Source organism: Wolffia australiana, chromosome 9 (genome assembly GCF_029677425.1).
Source record: "Wolffia australiana isolate 7733 chromosome 9, ASM2967742v1".
Lineage (NCBI taxonomy): Eukaryota > Viridiplantae > Streptophyta > Magnoliopsida > Alismatales > Araceae > Wolffia > Wolffia australiana.
In genome coordinates this window covers 1824381-1837500 of record NC_135843.1, presented here as the reverse complement: position 1 = coordinate 1837500, position 13120 = coordinate 1824381, and the positions used below count along the sequence as shown (strand labels likewise).

General features: G+C 38.8%; 1 protein-coding gene across 1 annotated transcript; it reads right to left on the bottom strand.

Annotated features, from left to right (window-relative positions):
• Positions 1 to 4010: 4010 nt before the first annotated feature.
• On the bottom strand, positions 4011 to 7744 carry LOC144707907 (NADH-ubiquinone oxidoreductase 24 kDa subunit). The gene is made up of 10 exons (XM_078581164.1): positions 7615 to 7744; positions 7473 to 7523; positions 7219 to 7284; positions 6677 to 6793; positions 5894 to 5971; positions 5696 to 5801; positions 5520 to 5566; positions 5189 to 5266; positions 5029 to 5094; positions 4011 to 4331 (listed from the first exon to the last, which is right to left on the bottom strand). The coding sequence occupies exons 1-10, from the start codon at positions 7690 to 7692 to the stop codon at positions 4224 to 4226; spliced, it is 795 nt and encodes a 264-aa protein (XP_078437290.1). The 5' UTR covers positions 7693 to 7744; the 3' UTR covers positions 4011 to 4223.
• Positions 7745 to 13120: the final 5376 nt, after the last annotated feature.

The window sequence follows — 13120 nt, the reverse complement described above, 5'->3', positions numbered from 1 at the left end:
GAATTTTCAATTTTTCTTTATTTTTAAGTATTTTAAAATTTTTCTTAAGTTCATGAATCAAATTAATTTTTACAAGTCAGAAGATTTTTGTTTAGATTAATTTTTATATATTTAGGGGTTCATATAGTTTAAATTAGTATCAAATTTTTTTGGATTTTCTAATATTTTTAAGTTAAAAATATAATTTTAAATATTTCAAATGATTATTTTGACTTTTCTAAAATTTAGAGAGAAAATCAGATGGCTCAGATTGCTCCAAATTCGAATGGTAGTTCCATTTTACCATATATCCATCCACATCTTAGATCTATATATAGAATCCCACCTCGTAAAAAAAGCCCCCTTGGTTTTTTTTATTCTAATTACAATTATCAAAGTAACTTGCTCACTGAAAATATCGTTGAAATCCATTCATGTACTCCAAGACCAAAGTATCAAAGTAACTTGCTTACATCAATGCATGTGATGAAAAAGTACCTCTCAGCTCTTTGGGTGCATGATGGAAATGTTACTGTGATCTTCACATACTTCCAACTTACATCTACGCCCTTCTCCTTGCTTTCTCATCACTTACAGCCTAGATTTCCATTATCATGTATGCCACCCCCAACTTTGGTGTTCCAGTGATGATTAAATCATCATCATCACTCAACCCCACTACGCTACTCGTCTGCACAAGTCCACCATCATCTGTCGAATTCAACGGTGATATCTCTTTCATCCGCTCCACTACACTCATGTGCACCATCATCAATGGTCATCTGGCCCTTCCAAAGCGCCAGTGAAGGAAATTATATAGTATTAATTAATGCTTTCCACAATAAAAATATATTAAAACTATTAATATAATTTTATAAATTCTGAATAAATTAGGTTAATTATGATAATTATTTTCTAATCACTTTTGAATTAATTTTCACCCGTTCGCTGTCACTGATTTAGATTAAATTAATATAAAAAAACTCAAAACCCAACAAATAGAAATCAAAATAAAAATCACTTAAAACTTTATCTTTGTGGATTCAACTATTGTCCTGTGCTCCCAAGGATACGTATAAATATTGATCCATAGTCTAGAAGCCTTAAACAACATTTTAATCCTAACTTTTGTTCATCAATACTGCATATAATATCAGGATAAATGAAATTATCCTAACTTTAGTACCCCCTTCATTGAGTATCCAATGTCAAAGTCTTCATATATTAACCCATAAGTGGGAGGCATATCAATCAAAAAGACCAAAACTTGGCCTGTCAAAACAGCTTCTTCGGCAATAGAATCCTCATCCATAAGCATATAACCTCCCTCTATTTTCTGTGTAGTATGAGCATCTTTTTCCACAACCATAGTGAGGTTAAAATCCAGTTCATACCGTTGGCCTCGTAAGAATTCTCCATGTAATAGAAATATAGCCCTATTCCTTCCTCTGATGACATTCAGTCAATGCCAGCCTCATGTTCTGCATTTTCCCCACCATCTAGATCTTGATATTGAGATGATGGTGCCATGGATGGTATAAAGTTGGAGTTTGGTCGTGGGCGCAATAATTATTCATGACAGGCTTTCTTGAAGATGAAGCAAAGACAGAGTGTCGGTAATGAGAGTCATATTTTGGAAAGCTTGGCAAGGTGTTGATAGTTTTCTTGGCTTTAAAATAAAAAGAATTCCATTATTTATTTAACCTCAAAAGGTCAAGGCAGAAAAAAAAATCAGTCTCTTGAACTGCTGGGAGAAAGATTGGTGTCGGCAAAGACAACTTGTTTTCTTGTCTTTTTCTCAGTTTTATAGTCTTACCCAAAAGTTTGTGTAATTGTGTATGTATTCCTGCCATTTGTTTCCGTCGAACCTCATCGAAGACTATAAAATCAGGGCTTCTTCACCCCGAGATGACATACATCTTTTTTATGTCTTTCTCTCCCCTCTTCTATATTTCCGTCTCTCGAAGCTCTCTTCATGGAGATCTAAGACTATAAGCTCTCTTCATGGATCGGACTTCTCTCACCCTGGTTTGTTACTCTACATTCCTTCAAATTGGGAATATGTAGAGCTAATCTTTTAAAATTCTAATCAATAATCTAGAAGTTTGAACAGTGCTTAATTCATACTGATGGAAGACACAATAGTTGAAATGGTCCTTGAAATCTTCTCAGTTTTGGGAACCAAATTGTTCATCCATATAGATGAACCAATATAGTGCATAATATTCCAAATGTATTATGTGGAGCTTGTTTATAATGAGGACATGATGCAATCAAAAAAATTGATCAACCCTTGAAACTGAGGTCAGATCTTCACACTTCAAGTGAAAATATGATCATGGCAAAGCTCAGGTGGTTGCTCCGGCAGGGCTCTTGGAACTTGGATTTCTTGATCCATCTACTGTTGCTGCTCAGTTTGAGTTTGTATAGTGTCGAATCGGACATTGATCACATGATTTGCTCCATCAGATGCTCTTTAAATGTTGGTGTTGTAAATTCCACTCTCAGAAATGTGTTTCACATTGTCGTTGTCATCGGTGTAAAACACTGATATAAATGGTTTGATGTTGAAAGATAATTCAAATCTGAACACTATTTGCCACTTGGGAATTTCCAAGAACCAAGAAACCAGACGAGAGTGGAGCGCACAGTTGAGAATGCCGAGGAAGACGAGGAAGATAACCGAGATCGAAGACAAATGAATAGGCTTTGTCCTCCATATCAAGAGAACCTTCCTCTCTCCAACCTATTACTCCTTTGATCTGATAAGTTCTTTAAGAGAACTTACCAAAGATGGAAAGAGAAAGCAATTTGACTTAAAGAAGCACGCACGTGAAGGTTGGCACGTGGCGAGGGCATTATAAATAGCGAGGAGGGCGGGGGTTCATATATCAAGATTTGAATTCTTCAGACCCCGATTGGGAGGAGAGCCGTGCTCGGCTGCCCGGGACGCGGGAGGAGATCCACGACTAGAGAGAGAGATATGACTAAGATCCTTCTCCAATGCTTATCCATTCTTCTCATTTCTCGAATTCATTCTTCGTCTGGAGTTTCTTGTGTTTCATCAGACTCGATCTGTCGCGAGTATTCACGTGGAATTTTTCCAGACAAGTGGTTTCATCTGAAGTTATTCCAAGCTTCTCCGATCTCGGACACGGATACAGGCCAACTCTATCATAATCCTTCCTTCAAAGTTACTAACTACTTCTTTGAGTCTACCACTCCATTTATAGAGTGAGTCCCCCTCCAACAATCATTCTGTTCGACTAGCACGTGCTTCTTCATCACATTGTAAGACAAAAGACCAAAAAAACACGAGGACTATGTTTTGGATGCGAATATTTGAGGAATTCATGGGTTGTTTGCTTCTCTGAATATGAAGTAGCTCAAGGATTACATGGATAAGCTTTGAGGGCTAAGGATATCAAAGCATGAACTTACAGAGGATGGTAGGCCTTTAACAATATAGCTAACAATAAGCCAATAAAAAGGATAACAATAATATAGCTCACCCATCATAAAAAGGATAACAAAGGTTTGAAGAAACTAATAGTAATATAGCTAACAATAAGATAACTTTAATTAAATGATTACATGGGTTCTAACGGAAGCAATTCCTGTAAGCGGAAGAGGATAAAACACAACAAGAAAGAAAAGGTGGCCCCAAATAGCAAAAAAAAAATTACATAACACTTAGAAATATATTCAGAAAAGTTACCTCAGGAGAACAAGCACAATCCTTTGTCAGTGAGCATGAGGGAGTAAACGATGGAGTTCATAACTATTAACAGGAGGGAGTTCAGATAACCTTCACCCAAGCACTAGGAAGAGTTAATGTAGAAAAGGCCCTACTCCTAGATTAAATGCTCAATCTAACATCTACACTAAACGATGATGACTTTCAGTTGGTATAACTTAATTAGGGTAAAACAGATATGACAAAAGCAGTAACATACCTCAACTTTACACATCACCCTTGATCAACTAAAGTGAGATTTGATACGATGATAAGATGGTAGGATAAAAAGAAATTTAAGCAAACAAAGAGGAACTGTTAATTCAGTTTTATTGAAATCAAGCTGAACTTCCACCTTATGCTGAATCTGACACCAAGCTGTGTATGGGAGAAAGATAAACTATAGAAACAAGGAGAACAGAACAAAATAAAATACTGTCCTCAAATATCGATAAATTGGTAATGGAATCCCGGAACCAACCCTCGTTATTGTGGGTACGTGCTAAATTTAGCAGGCCTCCAGGTCTCGGCACGGTGGCGGCACCGGCTCACCAAGCAGAGTGGTGTTGCCTCCTGCAGGTCCACCTCTTATCCGCAATGGATTTTGCGTACCAACCTTTCAATGAAATGGATGAGATAAAAGGGTAAGAGAGGAAAAGAGTAACATGTCTGTCAAGCAGGGGATTCATTTCTAAGTATTGTTTACGGGCAACGACTAAAACCATCACCATTGTACAAAACCCATCCCCATCATCCAAAACACATTGAAGATTTCATCTTCGTCATTGTCATCCTGGCCGCAGTCGAATGACAACTATGCTGTTATAATCGGATCTAATCGTCTGAGTGAGGTTTACACAGGGAGAGTGACTAGAGGCGAAGATTTAACAAAACCATCATCGAATCACATCCCATCATCACCATCCAACCTGAGGGCTAAGACAATGATGCCTTGTCATCGTCATCCTGGTGAAGATAAATGATGGGAACAATGGCAACTCATCATCTTCTTCACGTCAGTGTCATCTTTGATGGTGAACACTATTAATGAAGAAAACAGAATGGTGTGTATCGTTATTAATCCAGGAAAACAAGAGAAAATTAGAAGTCCAATAGAAAAATAGGGGAAAACAAGAGGTGTTTTAGTCAAGCAGGGCATTTTTTCGAGAAAACGATGAATAGCAAAATATTCTAAACGAAATGCGAGACTCTACAAAATCCAAAAATGAAAGAACCAAGGAGGAGTTTCTTTCATGAATAAATGACCAAATTAAGGAGAAAGAAAGAGATAAAAATCTCCCAGTGAAACTTACAGGTGGAGCTTCTCCTTTCCTCAGCATCTCAACAATCTCAACTACTCTTTTGGGAGTAATGTCTTCCTGAACAACACAAAAATTTTCAAACTTAGGAGATGTTTCCCACAAGAGAAACAACTAATATGCTCAAAATTATGAGTATCATGGATGAACTGACATAATAGTTATAGGTGTAGCCTTCTGAGCCCTTGGAATAGTCGGCCACAGCAATCATTGGGGCATTCACACAGCATCCCTGCATCAATGAATAGAAAACAGAGGCTGAAGAAAAGAATACAAAGAAGCCAACAGACAATAGCCCTGACCAGACAACAGAAAGATTGTAGCCAAAAGAAATAAAAATCCGACAGCCCTGGGCTAGACAATACAAAGATTGGAATCCGAATGAATGCTAGGATTTTTTGAGTATTTAATTTAAAACTCTTTTTACTGAGAATAAGCATAGATAAAAATAAGTGCGAGAGGGGGATTTCACTGGGTGAAAGTACCATGCACTCCATTTCTCCAACCGAGAACAAGCCATCCTTGGTCACCTCTGCCAGAAAAACACGTGACTTACCCATTTAGCACTTAGCTAAAAACAGAATCTTGATTAAAATGGTAATTACGGGAGGCAAGAAAGTATGAAAACATGAAATGATCCAAGTTCGGTGGGGCTTCTTGCCATTCCGCTTAACCCCCAGATGCTTCAGCAACGCCTCTTCTATTTCCCTTGAACCACGTAGCATGCAAGGAGTTGTTCCACACACGAGGAGGTGATATTTGCCAACCTATGAAACGAAAAAACGGGAAAAGATGTGGGTAAATTGAAGTCTATGTTTCTTTTTCGTGTTAAAATCATGGACTTTTTTTGAACTCTAACCTTTGACCGGTTGAACATGGAATAAAATGTGGCAACCTCGTATACCCTGATTGGAGCTACTTCTATGATCTTAGCTATCTGTAGTTATAACACAAACCCCAAATTATAACACAGCTCACAGGAGAAAAGGCAGACGCTATCACAGTCAAAACATTCAAATAAAAGCAAATTAAATGTACACAGTTTAAATAGATTGACGCTACACCACAGAGTAAGAGTAAGTACTTCCCAAAAACTGGTCAAGTAGGCAAACATTATAAATTCAGTCAGTTGCATTTGGTCCAAAGGTACAGTTTTGTCAGTAATAAAGTTGTTTTTTAAGATACTGATTAAATTTTACCAACATAGCTAAGGGGGTAAGGGTAAAGTTAGATCCTCATCAACAACCATGCACATCAAATAAAGTCGCCAATAATTTGTAGATACCTTTCACATGAAGAATGCCTAAAGCACCAAAAATATTATTTTAATAAGAGGGAAATCGTCCCCCAGAGAAAAGTTTCACTGTTTAGAAAAAGAGGAAATATTAATTCAGCCTTTGATGTCGAATCGAACTGCCAAAGACTGAGGAAAAAAATAAGGACTGACCTCAAAAAAAAACCAAAAATGACTTGCTAAGCCTTCAGGAAAGTTTCAGATTCATTTGCCCCAGATTTTGTATACAATGGTTATCAGGAATTCTTAGTGCGTCGTATGAAAAGATTGTCAGTTAGTGAACAGCAATCGTACTCTCCGCTCAAAGGTCATACGCTCATTAAAAGATTTTAAAATATATAGGTATACCGCATTCATGGCTGCAACTGGTATCCACCCACCATGTTGCTGTTGCGCAAGATCCAACATGGGAATGACAGCAGACTGTTTGTAGTTGGATGGGTAGTGGGACAACATCTCTTTCACCTGAAATATTTGTTAAGAGGTATAAAGATTACTGCCAAAAGTATCACACTAACTTCCTATCGAACATACACACCATTAAAAGATAATGTACTTATTATATCCTGGTTCCGTCAAGGGCGACCGAATCAAAATGGGAAAAAGAAAAACAGAAAACTCAGGTGTCCAGATTAATGGCGATCCGTTTTCGTCATTCCCACCATACAGGTTTTCCACCAGTTGAAAGAGTTTGATTGATAAAAAAACAGTTGTGGAAACCTTCAATGGGTAAAATTTCCATTTCGAGATTCAATTACGGGCCCTCTTCAACCTAGTTGGCCGATATCACAATACAGGGTGGAGAGCAAGAAGTTTAATAGAAGATCATACAAGGAAATTGGCAGAAGCCGGCCATAAAAAAAGTGACGATGAATTTCAATTTGTCTTACCCTTTCCATATTGGCTTGTGAGAATTCCCAAGTCGTATCAGCTTTGTTATCTGGGGAGTCAACATGCTGCACTCACCAACGATCCTCAATCAGAATCATAAGAGACGAGGCCAATAAAAAATAAACCGAACAATCATAACCACGAAGGCTTTCAACAACCAGACAACAATACTCAAATCTTCCTCAACAATAACATTCCCCCAAAATCCAAACAAAAAGCCGATACATTTTCAAAACAAAAAAAAACAACTCACGTAATTGAGCGCGGTGGAGAACGATCTCGAGAATGCTGCCAACGGAGAGGCCTGCAGAGGACAAGAAACAACGATCAGAGTGACAAAATAGCCAAAAACTTCAGGATTTCCCGATCTACGAAAGATGAGCTAGTTCTCGTACGATCTGCGTAGACGGCTGAAGAACGCGCTTGGTCCCTTGTAGCCGTCTGCCGGCGAGGCGAGCCACCGGAGCGAACATGGCGAAGGCCGGAGCGCTCGGAGAAGACCTTCTCTGGAATGAAATTGAAAGAGATGGTAAATTTTCTGAATTCGGGCATTTTATATTGCCCCTTTTTTTCAATAAACACACCCTTAAATTTGACAATTGGCATTTAACTCACTCAAATTGTTTACTTCCTAACCCTGCTTCTAGAAATATACAGCTCTTACCATTATTTCTCTAAATCTTTAAGTAGAGTTGACCCCAGAGGTATAAGACTCGTCATCTGTTCTGTCCTTTGTCATCGTCCGTCGTCCGTCGTCCGTCGTCCCGGAAGTGGAAGGACGGGACAGGACGGGACGAATTTTGTCCCGTGCTACATCCGATGTTAGCTCAGGGACAAAGGACGGGACGGTTTTTCATCCACCAACAAAAAAACCATCCCATCCAATAATCTCGGGACGGTTTTTCATCCTGTCCAGTCCTCCCGAGATGAATTTTCGTCCCGAAATTCGTCCCGGACGAAAAAATACATTTTATATTATTAATATATTAATATAGCTTAAAATACAGGGACTTTGATGCAAATTGTCAAAACGAGGCCATGTGGCAACATCTCAACTATGGGATGTGAATCCGGCGGTTTTCCGTCCAGATTCGTCCGTCCATTGTCTGGAGACCTCCAGACAAACGATTTTTTCGTCCCACGGGACAAAAACCGTCTCATCCGGTGGTCCCGGGGATGAATTTTTATCCTGAAAATTCGTCCGATATCCTCGGACGAGATAATTTTTCGTCTCGCGATGAAAAAATCGTCTCGTCCGCGTCCCTGCACTATAGGTGTGTGTGATTAACTCTAGGTTTACAACCGTCATCCGTTCTGTCCCTTGTCGTCATCAGTCATACATCCTGAGAGGAAACCTTTTTTGTATCTACCAGAAACTGGCTGACATTATTTTTTCTGATCAGTAAAATAAATAAAAATGGAAAACTATTTTTTAATGGTCCAAATTTCGACCTCGTAATGAAAACCAAATGAAAGCCTTTGTGCCTTCTGTCTTGTTAAGGCCCATCCCATGACGTTATATAGTGTGGGAGATTTTCAATAGATTTATTATTGGTATTCCTACGGATGATGATTCGTTCTATGTTCCGTCCCTTACCATCATCAGTCATCTGTCCTGACCTCAGAATTAAAGCCTTTGTGCCATATGTCTCGTTATGGTACATTCCGTCACATCACCAATTGCACGTGATTAGCTCTAGACTTACAACCATCGTCAATCCAGATGATGATTTGTCATCTGTTCCATCCCTTACCGTCATTAGTCATTAGTCATCGGCCGTCACGTCAGAATGGGAATGGAAATGAAAGTCTTCGTGCCTTCCGTCTTGTTATCCCATTACATTACGTCATTGATTGTAGGTGATTGATTCAGGTTTACAAACTTCCAACGTATATTCAGTCATCCACTCCATCCAGGCATTCGGACAGAAATCGAACAAAACTAGAGACTCTATGATGGGTTGGTTGACCAAAAATGTCATTCTGTCTAGTCCCATTGGTTTGTCTGTCCTATTCTGTTGTCTGCCCCGAGCTTGATATCAGGTGAGGATATTGGGATTGATGCAGAGCCAGATGACGAATATGGGATTATCCAATATCATTCTTTAGCAATATCCAGATATTGGATGATGATATCGAATATTGGTCACTAAGCACCACTATCTAATACCTTTTTTGTCCTGATATTGGCATACGTCTTCATCTCAATGGTTGGATATCTATATTGGATATCAACTTGTTTTCAATCTGACACATGAATATAACTATAATTAGATTAACTTATCATTTTAGTAAGAAAGATATAAATGTGTAGTTAAGCTATATGAGTTATTTATATGTATAGTATGTATGACGGATATGGGTTTTTTCTTTGAAATTATTTACACTGTTTTTTTTGCGTTTTCATATGGTATTTTTAAGGCCAATCCATATATTTTATATTGATATCCAGATACAGATTTTCGATACATAATTTGATATTCAATATCCGGTACTGGTATCCAGCATGTTCTGACCCTACAATATTTGTCCGATTAACCAACGTCGGATGGATATTGAAGTATATGTTCAAACTGTATTTGTGGACAACATCATTATGAAAAAGAAACATGAAATCATGAACAAATCTGTAAAAATAAAGGTCTGAAAATCAATTTTCATAAAAAGTAGAAAAAAGATACCATAAAAGTGTGGCTAGTAAAGTGTCTTATTAATGTACCAAATCCTATTGGGGTTCCTCTCCATTATAATATATTCATAAAAAAATGTTAAATATGGTAAAAATCAATATAATATGCATACAAATCATTTGTATATAATATAACCAAATTAAAAAAATTTACATAAAATAAAAAATTTATTGATGTAGAAGACAAGTTGGTTATTAATTCCTAGTGAATGTGTTTGTATTACTTCTATATGTTATTGTGGTGATTATAAATAACAAGACATTGCGTAACCACGCTATTAATGCCACGAAAAGATACCTTATGTATTACAACCCATTCAGATGGGAAAGATTGTGATTGAAAATTATTGAATTTTATAATGTAAATTTGATAATAAACAAGAAACCATTACAATAAAAAATTTTGAAGCTAATGGAACCAAATTTACATTAAATATCATAAATGGATCAAAACTAGACTTTCCAAAAATATTTATTGGTTCAACAAAAAAATAGCTGTCATTTTCATTGTTTGTATCATAGTCCAAATTCATATCTGAAGCCTTCCATATAGTCAAAGATGCTATCAAAATCTACCATGCAATAGGTTCCAAATATTGATCCATACTAGAAGTGACTCATGCTGGTACGTAAACATGATAATACAAATATGCCAGGCATTTGTAATATGATTTATTTAATGCGTGCACATGACTATACTCACTAAGGTAACAATAGTATATAATTTTATAAATGAATCAATATTTGATAAGGCATTATGTAATTACAAAGGAATAAACTAGATTTAATTTTTGTCAGACGCCATCTTAATGAGCTCAGCAAACCCATTTGGGCGTGCTAATCAGTCAAATTAGGAACTCAACCTTGACATTGTTTGTGAACAATTAAGGTTTGGGGACATACGAAACAGCACATAATGGAGTATGTCATTGTGTTATGTATCCTTCCGAGGGACTGGACACAATCGATGATGGGACAGGCCAGGGATAGTCATGAACCAATAGTAAATGAAAAGGGATGGTCCCATCATGGGCATTGGGAAGTGACATGTCATTGCAGAGTGGGGAACAAAATTTTTAATTGCCTTTTGCATTGCTTGCCAAGCATTTGCCTTGCCAACTGATGGAAATATGTGGGCGGCAAGCCAATCACACATTCCGCATCTCGTTCCATGTTCATTAATAGAACATATTCATTATAGTGCACGTGTGATACTTATAATGAAGTCCACGAATACATGATCGGACTTAGTGAATTGTGATGAGATCGTAATACGGAGATCACTAGTCTTTAAGCATGTGTTCTAAATATTCCTATTCAAAGGATACTCAAGAAGGACATCAAAGTATCCGGATAGAATAACACTATCTAGCTTCACTCATATGATGAGTATGGTTGTTCCCGTAGCCATTAGTGTAGAGACACTAAGGATAGATAGTGGGTGCTTTTTAGTGGAAAGAGTTCACTGAATTGATCCGTATAAATCCCTGAATGTTATTATACCAAACTGTCAATCAGGTTGATTCACGTCACGGTTGTGTAAGTGGTCCTTAGACCTGAGACACCAAAAACGTCTTGTGGATGGACGATTGTACTTGGGCTATGGCTAACGAGTCTCTAATCATGGGATTCTAAACAGTCTTAGTTTGGGTACATCAAGAAGTTCACGAAGACGATTGAGTGGTCAAGATGGGATCGTCCACCATCGGTATAAGAAATGACAACTCAAGGAAGATGATGCGATGAAGTCCTCGGCCAAGGCAATGAAATATCGGAGAAGGGTTCTCCAATGATTTCCGAATGCATTAGTACTAACTTGGATGATCGATTAGGGTTTGATAGTTGACCATACCCTAAGTTGTCCAAGGAGCGTCAAGTGGATGACGGATTATACATACACGGTAACTGATGACGAACAGGTTCCATGAGTGAGTCGATACACACTCCTTTGTATCTTCTAGGGCACGAGGTATAGCTTGGCACCCCAAGTGTCGGAGACTTGATCTATCGATTGGGTTGAATCGATCTGACGTTATTAATCTATATGTTGATATAATTAATTAATTTGGAAGGCCAATAAAGGTTATTGGGCCGCTGGAGTCGTTAACTAGACTGATACATGGGCCTAGAGGGTCACACGCAAATGGTCTTTTGAACGTCGAGAGATATACTTAAGTTTTGGGGGGTTTTGTGAAAAATACCTAATTAGTGTAAATAGGGAAAGGCCTTGAGTGAAATTCATCAAGGCCAAAATTGTTCAGGGGCCTTTCCACTTCTTCTCCCATCTCCCAACACCCTCTCTCCCTCCCCGATCGGGACGACATAACGACACTGACGAAGAAAGAACGGGGCTCGTCAGCGAGAAGGAGGAGATTCAACGTGCCGAGGACTGTGCAGATACGTCTAGAGGCTATACACGTAAGCAGCTCGATTGGGCTCACTCTGGGATCCAAGAAATCACGGATGCGATTCGTGGAAAGGTACTCGTTTTAGTGTTCTTGTTGATGCCGTTGGATTCGTTCAAGTCTTTCGCTGCGAATCGTTTTGTTTTGTTTATCCATGTCAAGGCCTGTAGAACCTAAGAATGATATCAGAGCTAGGTTCTGCCTTGATTTGGAGGAAGAATGGCATCAAAATCATCCAAAAACGAAGTGCAAAAAGATGTTTTTCACATTGTCTAGGTTCATTCCCGTTCGGACGGCCCTCCCGTTCCGTTCTGGGCTCTCTAGAGCTTGAACAAACCCCGTTCAATGGTTGAACGGGGTCTGTCCAGGGCGGAATGGGTCCCCGTTCAGCGGAACGCTGCCCCGTTCTGCGGAATGGGGTCCCGTTCAATCTGAACGGGGCCCGTTCAGCGGCAGCGGTCCTCTGGCAGCTACCTTGCGGCTCAACGGCAGCCAGCGGCGGCCGATGCCAGCTCAGGCCGTGACTCGAATTTTCGAGATCGGGTTTGACCAAGCATGATGGATGACGGGATGAGACAGATGACCTAGCATGATGGATGATGTGACGGGGAGGATGACGGAACATCATGGGATGACGAAACAGGAGGGATAATGGAACGTGGACCGTCGTCCTGGAAATACTATATAACACCTGAAAGACGTCGCCATGACCATGGATGACGGAGCAGGATGGATGACGGGACGAGACAGATGACCGAACATGATGGTTGATGTGAAGGGGAGGATGACGAAACATGACGGATAATG